This window comes from Pollicipes pollicipes, unplaced genomic scaffold (genome assembly GCF_011947565.3).
Source record: "Pollicipes pollicipes isolate AB1234 unplaced genomic scaffold, Ppol_2.1 Scaffold_4002;HRSCAF=4701_pilon_pilon_pilon, whole genome shotgun sequence".
NCBI classification, from domain to species: domain Eukaryota; kingdom Metazoa; phylum Arthropoda; class Thecostraca; order Pollicipedomorpha; family Pollicipedidae; genus Pollicipes; species Pollicipes pollicipes.
In genome coordinates, this window is record NW_023596420.1 from 44,017,975 (window position 1) to 44,031,039 (window position 13,065).

The 13,065-nt window shown below is 47.5% G+C and overlaps 1 protein-coding gene across 1 annotated transcript in view; it reads left to right on the top strand.

Moving 5' to 3' along the window:
- Positions 1–5,407, top strand: part of LOC119094543 (F-box only protein 28) — a 21,344-nt gene extending 15,937 nt beyond the window's left edge. Inside the window, exon 6 of the mRNA XM_037217602.1 lies at positions 5,146–5,407. Coding sequence (XP_037073497.1) covers positions 5,146–5,407 — 262 coding nt within the window. The remainder of the gene's footprint in view (positions 1–5,145) is intronic.
- Positions 5,408–13,065: the final 7,658 nt, after the last annotated feature.

Genomic DNA, 13,065 nt, shown 5'->3' on the forward strand with positions numbered 1-13,065 from the left:
AATCACCATAAATGGGTTTTTGTCATCCTTGTGTTCCCCTTTGGCAAGACCCTGGCTACGCCCCCGCCTACACACAAAAGCAGATCAAGTCGTATGCGTTGCATGATAGCGACGAAGTGTCCATTAGGCCAATCATACCTAAGGCAGCAGCTTCCGGAGGCTATTTTTCTGCGACGGTGTAGTGTAAGGGAAGATAATTCGGAAAAAGATGCTGCTGCAGGTGTCCAACACATGTTTCGTACACCATGTAGTAGTAAAGCTGATCCAAAAGTATGCAACAAAGCAGCCATATGGTCAGTTCACAGTTAGTCATGCGGGAGACATCCGGACCAGGGCAGTGGCCACCGACGGCGGACAGGAGCAGGGACCCGATAAGGAACATATGACAGATGGGTTCTTGGTGGCTTGGCTTGGTTCTTAAAAGAGAATCTCCGGTCTTATGGATTTTGTCACATGTTTTTTGGAAGTTTCACGATCCTGAATTTGTTTCCGACTAAAATGCTGCTACAGGTCTGCTCTTGAAAATCAGCCAGCGAAATGAAGGCGCATGAAAAATCTGTCGTACTGGGAGTCACCGATCCACTTTCAAAATTCTCGTCAGCCTATATCCAGGCCGTATTTTGGCATCTACACTCTGGAGACAGATGCTTCCCCAATGACCCAAAATGCCTACCCGCTCGTGGAATTTCGGCTCTGCAGGAAAGACAATGTCAAAATGGACGAATAGTCTTGGGAAGCCGGATAGCCTTATTTGCCAAATGACAGATGAGCCGAATAGGCAAGATTGTGCACCAGTGAGAAACAGCTCTAGATGCATATCTAGCATAGCAGCCATGACATTCAAATAAAGAGCGATACAATCCCATTCCCCCCCCCCCCGGTCACTGGGCTCGCTTTCCAGAAAAACTTGCTTAAGTACACCCTGAGCTTGCCCCTCCCCAACTTTTTGAAACGTTTCTACGCTTATGTGACCGAATGCCTACGAGATCGCTCCTATTTTGCCTTTCGAATAAGGGTCAGAAATCATACTAGGTGGTATGTTCCGAAAAGCAAAATTTTGGCATGGGTCATTTTAAGTCAGTGACCTACCAGGACTGTAAAAAGTATATGAAACATGTCTCTAGCGGTCTCTGCCTTTAATAAAATCGAAATCAGCATCAGACTACTCCATAAAATAAAGCTACCGAGTAAAAAAGCAGGTTAATTTTGACCTTCTTTTGACCTTTATACTTGGCTCTAGGTCAATGACATGGGCTGCAATTCTAAATTCAATTGTTTTTTCCCTAAGAGTGTTTCAGTCACGCGTGGTTTCGTCTAGCACTCCGTTGTTGCTTCGCATCTAACGATTCCCTAGAAATGCCTTTTGCTGACAGCCATGGCCTGGCTTTGACCTGCTATAGCTCAGCAACTTTGAAAAGAACATCTAGCGTTTTTGTATCAAAAGATCTGCTCCTGTAGGCATGGAAAATTTGGCGCGGCTACGCTGTGCCGTTCGGAAGCCATTTTGGAATTAACTTCTGCGCGGGTCGATTTAGCCCACGCCTACCCGAGCGCGTGTTGATGGATGCCCACATCATAGATATGTGTAGAAACACGGCTGTAGCATTTCGTGCTGCTACAGTACATGATCTCGCACATTAAAGGATATTAATTGAAATTTAGATTTTCAAGAAATTTTCAAGTTTCACGTGGTCTGCTGAAGTCGATTATTGGCCTCATACCATGCAACTTATCGCCAACCGCTAAATGTTCTTTAGGCCTATGCACTGTCTTTCCGCATGGGCCTTTCTTTCTTAGTCTAGAGATTCCCATGGGTCACATTGACCCCCCCCCCCTCTCTCTACTCAGTCCGCACTGTGAAAAAACAGCGAATTAGAGCGAGGGTTAAACGCTCCGCAGCTCGACGCCAATTCTTCCCAGCCCTGTTTCGGACACGCAGCCGTTTCAGTGACAAACGTAAGCCTACACTAGTGCCAAACGCGCGCCCACTCCAGTGCTGGACACGCCGCCCTCCCCTCCCCCCGCGCCGGACATGCAGCCTCTCTAGTGCCAGACACGCGACAGGCTTCAGCGCCGAAAGTGCGCCTACCCACAGCACGGGTCTCTTCTCCCGTGTCCAGCACTACAGTGGGCTACGTTTAGGCGCTGGAGCGGCCGCGTGTCCTAACACAGTGCTGAGAGAAGCTGACATCGGGCTGTGAAGCGTTTATAACCCTCGTCCTGACTCGCCGTTTTCATAGTGTGGACTGAATGGGCGATGGAGAGGGGGAGGGTGAATGCGGACCCCCGGATTTCCAAATCACGACACGAAAGATCACGCGGAAAAGCCTGGTGCTTGAATCTTGTGCTAAATACATAAACAATGTCGTAATGTACCGAAATAGTCGCGGCAAATAATACGAAATAGTCGCCTCGAACTTTAGAAACAATCGAGCAATCTTATTAAGTACTAACAAGCATTCTCGCTGTGCCGTTGCACATTGCTGCTTGGATATTCGTACTCGAAAAACGAGCATCGTGAATGGGTGTTTTCTACCGATGGCAGTAGGTCTTCGGGCATGTGATTCTTGGAGTAGGTCTTTTGGGCATAGGTCTTCGGCAGTACGTCTGTCGGGCTGCTCCCCGGGGACGTGAACGATTCCAGCAGTTGGTTTAAGTCAGCCCTACACAACCGTGGCGCAGTCGGGTAAGTGACAGCGACCATCGTTTATAAACACGCTGACGAGGACCACCTTTGTTGAGGTGGAGAGGCATCGACATGGATTGAACATTAAGGTACAACTTATTGACTAAATATGCGAAGTGCGGCATTTCGCGAAACATCTATAAGAATTTCTTAAGCTACTTAAATGAACTAAAATCAATCTGGGCAAACACGACATGCTAGCTGCAACATTTGACAGCCTGCGGGGCTCCGCGCGCGGCTCTATTGCCAGTTTCAACCTGGTTTCACAGGCCAGTTTCACCTGTTTCACAGGCAGTTTCACCTGTTTTCACAGGCCAGTTTCGCCAATCTGGAGAATTACATAGATAAGACAGCACTCTTAGCCTTTATTCCTGGGAGAAAAACTGGGAGAATGAAGACATTTAGTTCGGTTGATATTTCGTCAACTTGCCTTTATCGAAAAAATAGCAGTAGTCGAGGACTTCTGCTACTGTTTTCGATAGAGGGATGTTGCCAAAATATCCATTCTTTGACCTTGATTCGGTCCATCAAAGCCTAGATCTTTAGACGAGCTGGTTGGTTTATCGTCTCGCTCCCCTACGTCGGTTATCTCCGTTGACAAAAAACTGCCCCCGATTTTTGCCAACAGGGAAGCATAGTTTCAAAGCAATGTTTGCATGTGTATTTTGCCTGAGGATTTTCTTTTTCTCTTATCTCACGAAATACTCGGAACCGTAGAAGTTTGCTCCACCTCTGGCAGGAAGTGCCTTCTTCTTCATTGGCTGCTCCTGAAAAAATTCCGTGTGTGTGAGTGCCTCCTTTCTCTAAGACAAACGAAGGGTTGACTTAGATTTTAGACGAAGGCGATATGCCAAGAAAATGTAACCGGTAATGCTCTGTTGCTTGCACCTCTGTAGTTTAACTATTGTCCCACTTGTTTGCTTTAATATGTTTCGCTACTTGGCATTGCGACATAAATCAGATTGTGCTCGCCGCTTGGTATTGCGACACAAGTCAAATGACACAATAGTCCTGCAGTCCACGTCCACTGAAATCCTGCCTCGGTCCGTTTCCGAGAATGCTTCCCCAATCCCGACGGTGACTTGATACTGGGAATCTTCCACAGTTTCCTCCGATTAAGTGTTCTGGTCTATCCGATGGCAGGACACAATCAGCTACCGGGAAAACACGTCATCAACCATCGGTCTACAAGCAGCGGGATGCAAACAACCGGGCGAGCTCATGTCGACGTAAGAGCGGGAGATAACACACGCCAGGTATATGTGGGTCTGGTGTGAGTGATCTCGGCATCAGTTGCTACAAACAGATCCTTCCGAGCTGAGTGAAGGCTGCAGTGTGATCCCAACCCATCAAAGCTTCAAAACGGGTCGGCGAGCGTGATGGATCTGACCGCAGTGAAACGGTAAGTGAAGTCGTTCTGTAACGGGATCCGATCGAATATCGTTGATTTATTTGTTGATTACTGTGCGGACTGGCTGCATAGGAATGGTGCGATGATAGCCAACCATTGTGGTTAGATTATGTTCTAAAATACGTGGTAGCTAACGATCTTCGGTATGAGCCATTCAGCAGATACACATCGCTAGAAACATGGCATTTGCGCATGGCTGAAAGCTACTCACCATTTCGACCTTCTGAAAATTGTTTTCCCCTCCTTCAGTCGTGTTTTACTATCCTATGATAGGGTACTTATTTCCGACCTTGTACGAGACATGTCTGCTGCTTTGTGCTATGAGTCGTAGAGAATGTAAAGCGCATGATAAATAGGTAATAGGTTTAAGATACATATGCTTTTTAATCCAATTTCTTCCTGAAGCGCGCCACGAAGGTCTGTTTCCAAGGCATGCCTTGCATGCCTTGAAACTTGTCAAAGCATGCATTGACATGTTTCGTGACACAAACAAATCACAAGCGTTAGGAAGTTTGCAACTTTTTTCGCGTTCACCTAATGCAGTGTACGAACATATGGTGACCAGGCATGGTATTTGCCTTCCGTGAGCGTAAGGCCCAAAATGGTTGCGCAGTCGATACGACCATGAACACGAATAGTATCGTCATGCTTCCCAAACCATAGGGTCAGGTCTAAGCCAACACGTCGTCGAATTTTGCATTGCATCGTTAGTCATGATCGTAGGAACACGAAAGATATTTAACTCGTCAAGAAGTTGAGTATTATTTTCATGTCTAATGCAATTATCTTGCAACTTTTGGCAAAGCGTGTCAATTAAGGCAGTCTACATGCCGCACTGGTGCATATGAGTGGTAATTATGTCACATTCTGTCAGAGCTGCATTCCCGACCCATTCCGTAAGTCCCTCAGCACAAGGCATCAACTCCTTACCTGTTTCATGACCATGTGCAGAGTCGGTCTGCAAGTGGCACTGATCTTGTCGACGGCCTCGGGACCTCCCTCTCCGCTGCGAGTGCCCGTGTCCGAATGCCGCCGGACACCCCGACAGTGCGCGTGTCTTCATCGCCACCAACGAGAGTTGCACCGACTTCTACATGTGCTCCCACGGCGTGCCGTACAAGCTCGCCTGTCCGGGAGAGCTGTACTTCAACGTCGTCACCGGCCAGTGCGACTACAAACAAACGCAAACTGCACGGTGCCGTCAGCACCAACGCGGTCGCCGGACTCGACGACCTCAAAGCCCGTTCCCACTGGGCTTCAGCGACTTGTGCTCGCTGAGTTCATTGGTACTAAATCTCAGTGGGAGCTAGTAGAGAATGAGTGGGGTTCTACAGGGGTCGGTGTTGAGTCCCTTGCTCTTTACGATTTGTTGAATGATGTGGGGATAGGATTGGGGAGTAAGGTGCTTAAATTTACTGACGACATTAGATTGGTAGGGGTGTCGAAAAATGCAGACCAGGTGAAACTTGACTGAGAGCAACCAGCGAACTGGGCTTCTGTGTGGCCAATGTCATTTAATTATGATAAGTGTAGGGTGATGTATATGGGTAGTTCAGGCAGTGATGGCATTAGCTATAAAATGGGAGGCCGAGAGTTGAAACCAGATCGGAGACGAAGAAGACCAAAGGGTTTACAATTTCCAGAGAATGAAGGCTGAGAAGCAATGTGGGGCTGCTAGGAGCAAGGCACTTGAGATGTTGGGAGTTATTAGCGGGAATGTTCATTACAAGAGTAGAAATGGTGTCAAACAAGTTGTGGTTAGCTGCGTCAGACTTCACCTAGAGTATTGTGCATAGGCTTGGTCCCATACTTCCAAAAATATAAACATAGGCTGGGGGGAGTGCAGCGAAAAGCGACCTAGAATGTGAAGTGGGTTTGGCGACCTTAAAATATAATGATGGGCTCAAGATCTCGGATTGTGCTCACTGATATCGTAAGCTAATAGAGAGGATCTAATAAAGGTATCAGGATTATGGAAAGGATAGACAAGGTAGATTTACAAGGAGCCACTGGAAATTAGGACGAGACCTAGAGGAAACGAGCTTCAATTAGCAAAAGGCAGAAGTAGAACTATGAAGAGGCAGATGTCATTTCGTTGGAGAGGAAGTGAATCATCGGAACGGACCGCCGAACGAAGTTGTGGGAAGTTCCTTACCAGCAACATTTAAAAATCGTTTTGGACGGATTCTATCGGGCCTATCGGGCTAAGGATTTCATAAAGGGTGCTGACAGTGTAGTGGTTAACGCGTTTGCTTTGATCACTGCGCGTCTGGAAACCAGAAGAACGGGGTTCGATTCCCCGCGGTGCTCGCCCTTCCTGCCAGGGTGAGAGGGCAGGCAGCACCATATAGCCCCAGCAGCTTGGATGCGTCGTTTAAACCCTAATAACAATGCATTTTAAAATTGTGACCAGCCTATATTTAGGTCGTATTTAGGCATCTACTCTGTGGGCCGTCTCACTCAATGATTCAAAATGCCTCCCCGCTGGTAGAATTTCGCCTGTCAGGGAAAAAACCTTGAAATGGATGACTAATCGTGAGAAGGCAGGATTAGCCTATTTTGCCGAATGACATAGATAAGTTTTCAATTACACAAGGATGGTGGCGTGAGCGTGGAAAACAGCTGTAGGATGCATATCTAGCATAGCAAACAATTACATTTCAAAAATGCCCAAATCTGTTATCTGAATTAATACGCGCCCCGGGTCGCCCGTTTGGTAGCCTTCGCTCGGGTGAGGGGTACATCTGTCCACACGTTCTTCCCATGATATGCTCATGGAACTAGAGAGAGCTAAAGACCAATTCACAGGGTGTATTGGCCTGCATGTGACCTCACTTAGGGTCAAAAGTTTCTAGGTTGCTAACCTTCGGGGTCAAATGGCAACAAACAAGATCAAACTCCAGATTGGGTCTCCAGCGCCCCCCCGACACTAGATACCTTGTCTAGCAAAATATCACATCACCTATTTAATGTATGCGAGCTTGTCTGACCTTTCGAAGGTCATAGTGACTGAATTATATGATAGTACTGTGAGTTTTGCATTTGAATGAGTGACAATTATTACGCTAGGCAGTATGTTCGTAACAAAAAAACCTTTGCCTGGCTCATTTTACGTCATTGACCTATTCCGAACTTTAAAAAAGTTCATGGAAGATGTAAAATGTGGGTCCTGTTTTTAATAAATTCGAAATAAGCACCAAAAACTACCTGATAGAGCAGACCCAACGGTAATAAGACAGGTTGGTTTTCACCTTGGTGGGTCCCGTCATACCTGACCCTAGGGCAATGAATCTGCTCATTCATTTGCTGTGTTACCTAAAAAAGTATCTCAGAGATGTATCGCTCCGTTTAATACTCCGTTGTCGCACCAGATTAAGCCGGGGGCGGATCCAGGATGCCGTCAAGGCGGGAGCACGCAACAATGTAGGACCCCCTGGAGTTTGGAGCCCCCTCCAAAAAGATGTCCTTGAATTTCGGTCATTGCATCTTAAAACGAGCATGTAATATATATATATTATATATATAATATATATATATAATATATATGTATGTATACATATGCAATTTACTTATTCGTTTATTTAATAAATACGGAAACCCACCTTACTATGCACAGCCACATAAAGCTAGGCGTTCTACGCATGCATACAAATAGAGCTCACTCATTTGCTACAGATCATGTTAAATGCTGTGATTTTAGGTTAAGTGTTTCGGAGTAACAGGTAAAATAACTTGAGCTGACTGATAACAACCATGAAAACCAAGTATGGGCTAATTCTGAGCTTGTGTATTTACGACTAAACGACTGAGCGATGTAATCAGCTGATAGCTGATGGCTAATGCAGAATTTTTCCTTTGCTTTAAACAGGTACGATGTATTGTAGTATTCCAGAACATGTAAAGAACGTGATGCTCTAGTATAATAAGTGCTACACGCTCAATAGCCCATGAAAATGACAGACGACGTCGGCGGCATGTCAAATTACGTTCGGCAATTGCGCGTAAAAATTCATCGGCATATATTCGACTGATGCTCTAAGGCGAAGGCACCAAGATCAATAGCAACATAACTTTTGCGATCATGGGTGCTGCAGGAGGCCAACAAAGTGGCTCCCGTCAACAGGCATAGGGTCCTCAGAGCAAGCAAAAAAGAGCACAAGACCAATGTGGTGGGCCCCTAACGAACGGTAGTGCCTCGGCAGGCTGACATGTAAGGCCCCCGACCATAGCACAGGACCCTCCGAGCAAAGGGGGATTATCAAATACCGTGAATTAATAACCCCTGTGCGATCTGAGTGCACGGGCAGGTTAGCAACACGAGCCTCGATATGAGTGAAAGAGTCCTCCGCAAATGAGACCAAAGGGGGAGGGGGGAGCCCTCGATCAAAGTAGAGGGCCCTGAGCATCGAGTGTCTCCCGTGCCTTATCCTATAGAAGAGCCCCAGCCCCAGCACAAGGCCCTCCAAGCAAGTGGAAAGGACCCGATACTTACATGGAGAGCCCCTGAGCAAGCTTGAGTGTGCCGACATATGGGGCCTCGGAAAAAGTGCGTTGAGCCTTTCGGGCGAGTGGGACGAATCCGTGGAGGAAAACCTGACCGATTGACAGTTTTCAGGCATGGAGGCAGATAGCATCCAACAGCACATTGGGCCCTACGAGAAAAAACAAGGAGATCAAGGGCAACGCGGAAAGCTCCTTAGCGATCAGACTGACCCGGCAAGTGGACGTACAAAACCAAGCAACCAACATCGTAATGCCTCTAGACAGCGTAGTGAGCCCCAAAATCTCCCTCAAGCAACACTTTCTCAATAAGCAAAGAAAGAACTTCGTTTGCTTATGACCCCTTTACTTTTGCTGGCAATGGTTCTTGGTTGTCTGTAGGCCCAAAGGCGCCCAGTTTTGTTGTGTTTTTGTTGTAAGAAAACTGCGTCCGTCTGGCCGGTTACGCGCCCTTTCGGAGCCTTTAGGTCCCCCCGACGTAGTCCATGGGGCATGATCTTGTGCCTCCCCCTCACGACCCTCCGCATCCGCCACCGGTCCGGGCAGCTGAATAGATGGGGCCCGCTAAGAACATAGGGCCATCAATTCTTATAAAAAATACTCACGACGCAATGTGTAGGGCTCTAAGCGATCGAGCGCGCCCGAGCAGGTTAACATATAGGGCCCCCGTCAAGAGTGTAGGGCCCTCCATTCAAATAGGAAGTATTCAAGACCCAATGCAGAGGAACCCCCGAATCATCCAGTGTGTCAGAACAGATTAACACAGGGCTCCGTCAAGAGCATAGGGACCCTCCATTCAATAGGAAGTACCCAAGACCCAATGTAGAGGGCCCGCGAATGATCGAGTGTGCCCGAGCAGGTTAACAAATAGGGCCCCCAACAAGAGCGTAGGGCCCTCCATTCAAGTAAGAAGTACCTAAAACCCAGTGCGGAAGGCCCCCAAAAGATGAAGTATACTCGAGCAGATTATTAGGTGGCCCAGACAGGAGTGTAAGGACCTAAATTAAAACGCCAAGACCCAATACATAGGGCTCCCCGAACAATCCAGTAATGGTCGAAACGGCAAACAGATGGGTTTCCCGATAAGTGCGTGGGGCCCTTCGTTCAGATAGGAAGTACCCAAGAGACCAATGTGGAGGGCCCCCAGATTTCGAGTGTGTCCGAGCAGGTTAATAGATGGGGTCCCGGCAAGAGCGCAGGGCCTTCTGTTCAAATATGAAGTACCCACTACACGATGTAGAAGGCCCCAAATAATCGAGTGCGCCAGAGCAGGTTAACAGACAGGGCCCCGAAAAGAGGGGAGGACACTCAATTAAAAAAGGAAGTACCCAAAACCAGATGCACGGGTCTCCTACGATCGAACGGACCCAAACACCTTATCAGAAGGGGCCCCGACAGGAGCATAAGGCCCTCCATTAAAATACGAAGTCCTCAAAACCCGGTGCGGGATACCCCGAGAGATGGAGTGTACCCGAACAGGTTATGAAATGACCCCGATAGAAGCAGAGGGCCTTAAATGCAAACACCAAGAACCAATGTGCAGGGACCCTCCGAGCAATCCAGTGTGGCCGAGAAGGCGAACAGAGGGGGTCCGACAAGTGCGTGGGGCCCCATTCAGGTAGCACGTGCCCAAGACCCAATGTAGAGGGCCCCCGAACTTTCGAATGTGCCCCGAGCAGGTTATCAGGATACACCCGCCCACAAGAGCGTAGCCCCTCCCCCCCCCCCCCCCCCCCCCCCCCCCCCCCCCAGTCAGAAAATAAGTACCCAGGATTCAGTTATTGAGGGTCCCGAACGACTGAGCGTGTTCAAGCAGGCTAGCAGATGGGCCCCAGACGAGTGTGTAAGGCCCTAAGTAGGTGACAGAGAATTGGAAACTCCCTAGACCAATGTGGAGGGCCCATGAGCATATCTCAAATGTGTCAGTAGGTTAACAGAGACCCACGCAAAGGGCCCCTGAGCAACCGAGAATTCCCCGCTAGGCTAAGATATGGAACCACGGCTATACCTCACAGAGGCTTTCTGGCGAATGGAAAGAATCCCGTGAAGGGGACCGTGATTGTCAAGAGTGCCCCGGCACGCTTACAGGAAGGGCCCACGACAGCGCAGGGCGATCCGAGCAAATGCAAAGAAATGAAGGGCAACGCGGAATGTTTTTTAACGATCTTTAACGAACGGTCTTTCTGCAAGTGGCCATATAGGTCCCCCGGAAACAGCATTAGCCCATAGGCAGCAGTATTGGGGCTTTAAAATTTCCAGTTCATAACTCTTCCAATTATCGAATAATTTTTTACTTTTCATAGGCCCTTCACTTTCGCCCATAACTGTTCTTATGGCCTGGAGAGTCCCGAGATACCTAGTTTTGTTGCGTTTTGTGTTAAAAAAACTACACCTGTTCGACCGTCTATAGGCCCTCTCGGAGCCAATGGACCCCCTCGGTGCCCAGGGGGGGGGAGGCATGGGCCCTTGACCCCCCTCTGGATTCGTCCTTGGATTGAGCGATTCTCTGGAAATCGACCTTGCTGAATTCATGATCTGATTTTGACCCGCCGTAAGTCAGCGACCTTTCACGATGCATCTACATTCTTTGTACAAAATGACCCGCTGTACATTTGCCTACAGCTATGCAACATTTGGCATGTCCTCGCCGCGCCGTTCAGAAATCATTCCGGAAAAACCTTCGCGGGAGGTCAAATATTTGCCCCCCCCCCCTCTCGAGCGCGCGTTACAAGCAAACAATAGCCTCTTTCTGTAGCCCCCAACCCCACCCCGGTCACTGAGCTTGAGCTTGTCCCAGAAAAAATTAACCCTGAGCCTCGCTTCCCACTTTTTAAACGTTCATACGCGTATGTATGATTCTATCGATGTGAGGTAACTTTATCGTGGTAAAAACTGGGCATATAGGCTCCTTAGTGAAAATATACGTGAAAACGTACTTTCTTTACGTACGCTACTACTTTACGTTCTACTACGTTCTAATTTACGTTCTACTACGTACTCTTTCTTCAAGAATGTTCTTAGAATAGGAGGGGAGTCCCCCATCCGATGATGGACAGAAACGAGCCCACTTCCCCCGCTCCAGAACGCTGGCGCCGCCCTTGGCTATGTCATGAAACATTGTTTGCCGTGACAATTACAGTAATGCTATGCACTCGAAAACTGCGTTGAAGCCTATTATGTACGTCTTTTCTAATTTCTCTGGTGGACCTCATGCTCTACCCGGCCCTTAGCTTCCCACTTGTGATTTAAGGCAATCAACACATCTTTTTCCACTTCACTAGTAGGCAAAACTGCGCGCCGGATACATCAGATGCCGAAATAATTAGTCTTGTTTACATACCAAGATAAATGGCTGTCAGATTGGAACGATAGTGTGCCAGTGATGATGACCTCGGTTATTCCCTTGGTCGTGCGTTAGCTATTATCAAAATCGTCCTACAAAAGCGTCTTATTCGCTCGAAACGAGGTGGAGTCTGCAAGTCGTGTTACATTGGTGTCGAACGAATTATCAGCTCCATCGAGCAAATGTCTGTCTCTGGACAATGGTAAGTCTAATCTAGGCTGTGCTTCAGAGATGATCTCCTTCAACATGCAATAAAATGTTCTTAGGTTGTCTTGCTGTTTGATGATCTGTTGACGATGTTATTAATAATTATTGTGCAGCCAATGCTAGCAGGCATACACAAGTGGGTAATCACTGTGGATATGGGTTAGAGCTTGCATCCTTTATTGGTGGGCGGGGGGGGGGGGGGGGGCGGAGGAGGTGGCGTGAGCCCATGAACCAAACCCATCTTATTCCCCAGACACATTTCTTGGCAAATTTGTCCTACTTTATTCTGTGGATGTGACTTTAAACTCAATAGAAGAGAAAGGTTTTTAGGTCCTGGTCTTTTAGTATCATGAGTTCAATATTCTTATTTGTGAAAAACAGCCTTCAGTAAACTAGGAGGTATAGTACTGACTGAGCAGTGTTGTGGTGCTTAACAATAGTTATATTGACAGTCCTCAATATTTCAACCCTGTGCACATCCTAAGAGTTTATCTCTTGAGGATGAGCACAGGATGGCAGGTGGGTGTTAGTATCTGTTTGAAAAATGTGATGCAGCAATTTTTCATCTTGCTTTAGTTCAAAGACAACTATTATGTATATGACTGACACTATATATGCCCACAATGATGCTGCCTGCCCCCTAGGAGTCTGGGGAAGGCAGATATTTTAAGGAGCTCTTGGTCTTGTTCCAGAAGTACTAGCCTCTGAGGCTAGGAAATATATTTTATGCAATGGTGTGCTGACATTGCTCCTGGATTATATAAAATGATTGTTGGAGGTACAAAAATATCATGCTGAAGGGGTTCCCAGACCTTATTTCAGGGGACCATGGTTTATGTTTTCAAGAGGAATTTCTGCATCATTGAGCCTGACAAAATTCCAGATCAACTCCTTCACTGTTTGGCAAAGTGGCATCCA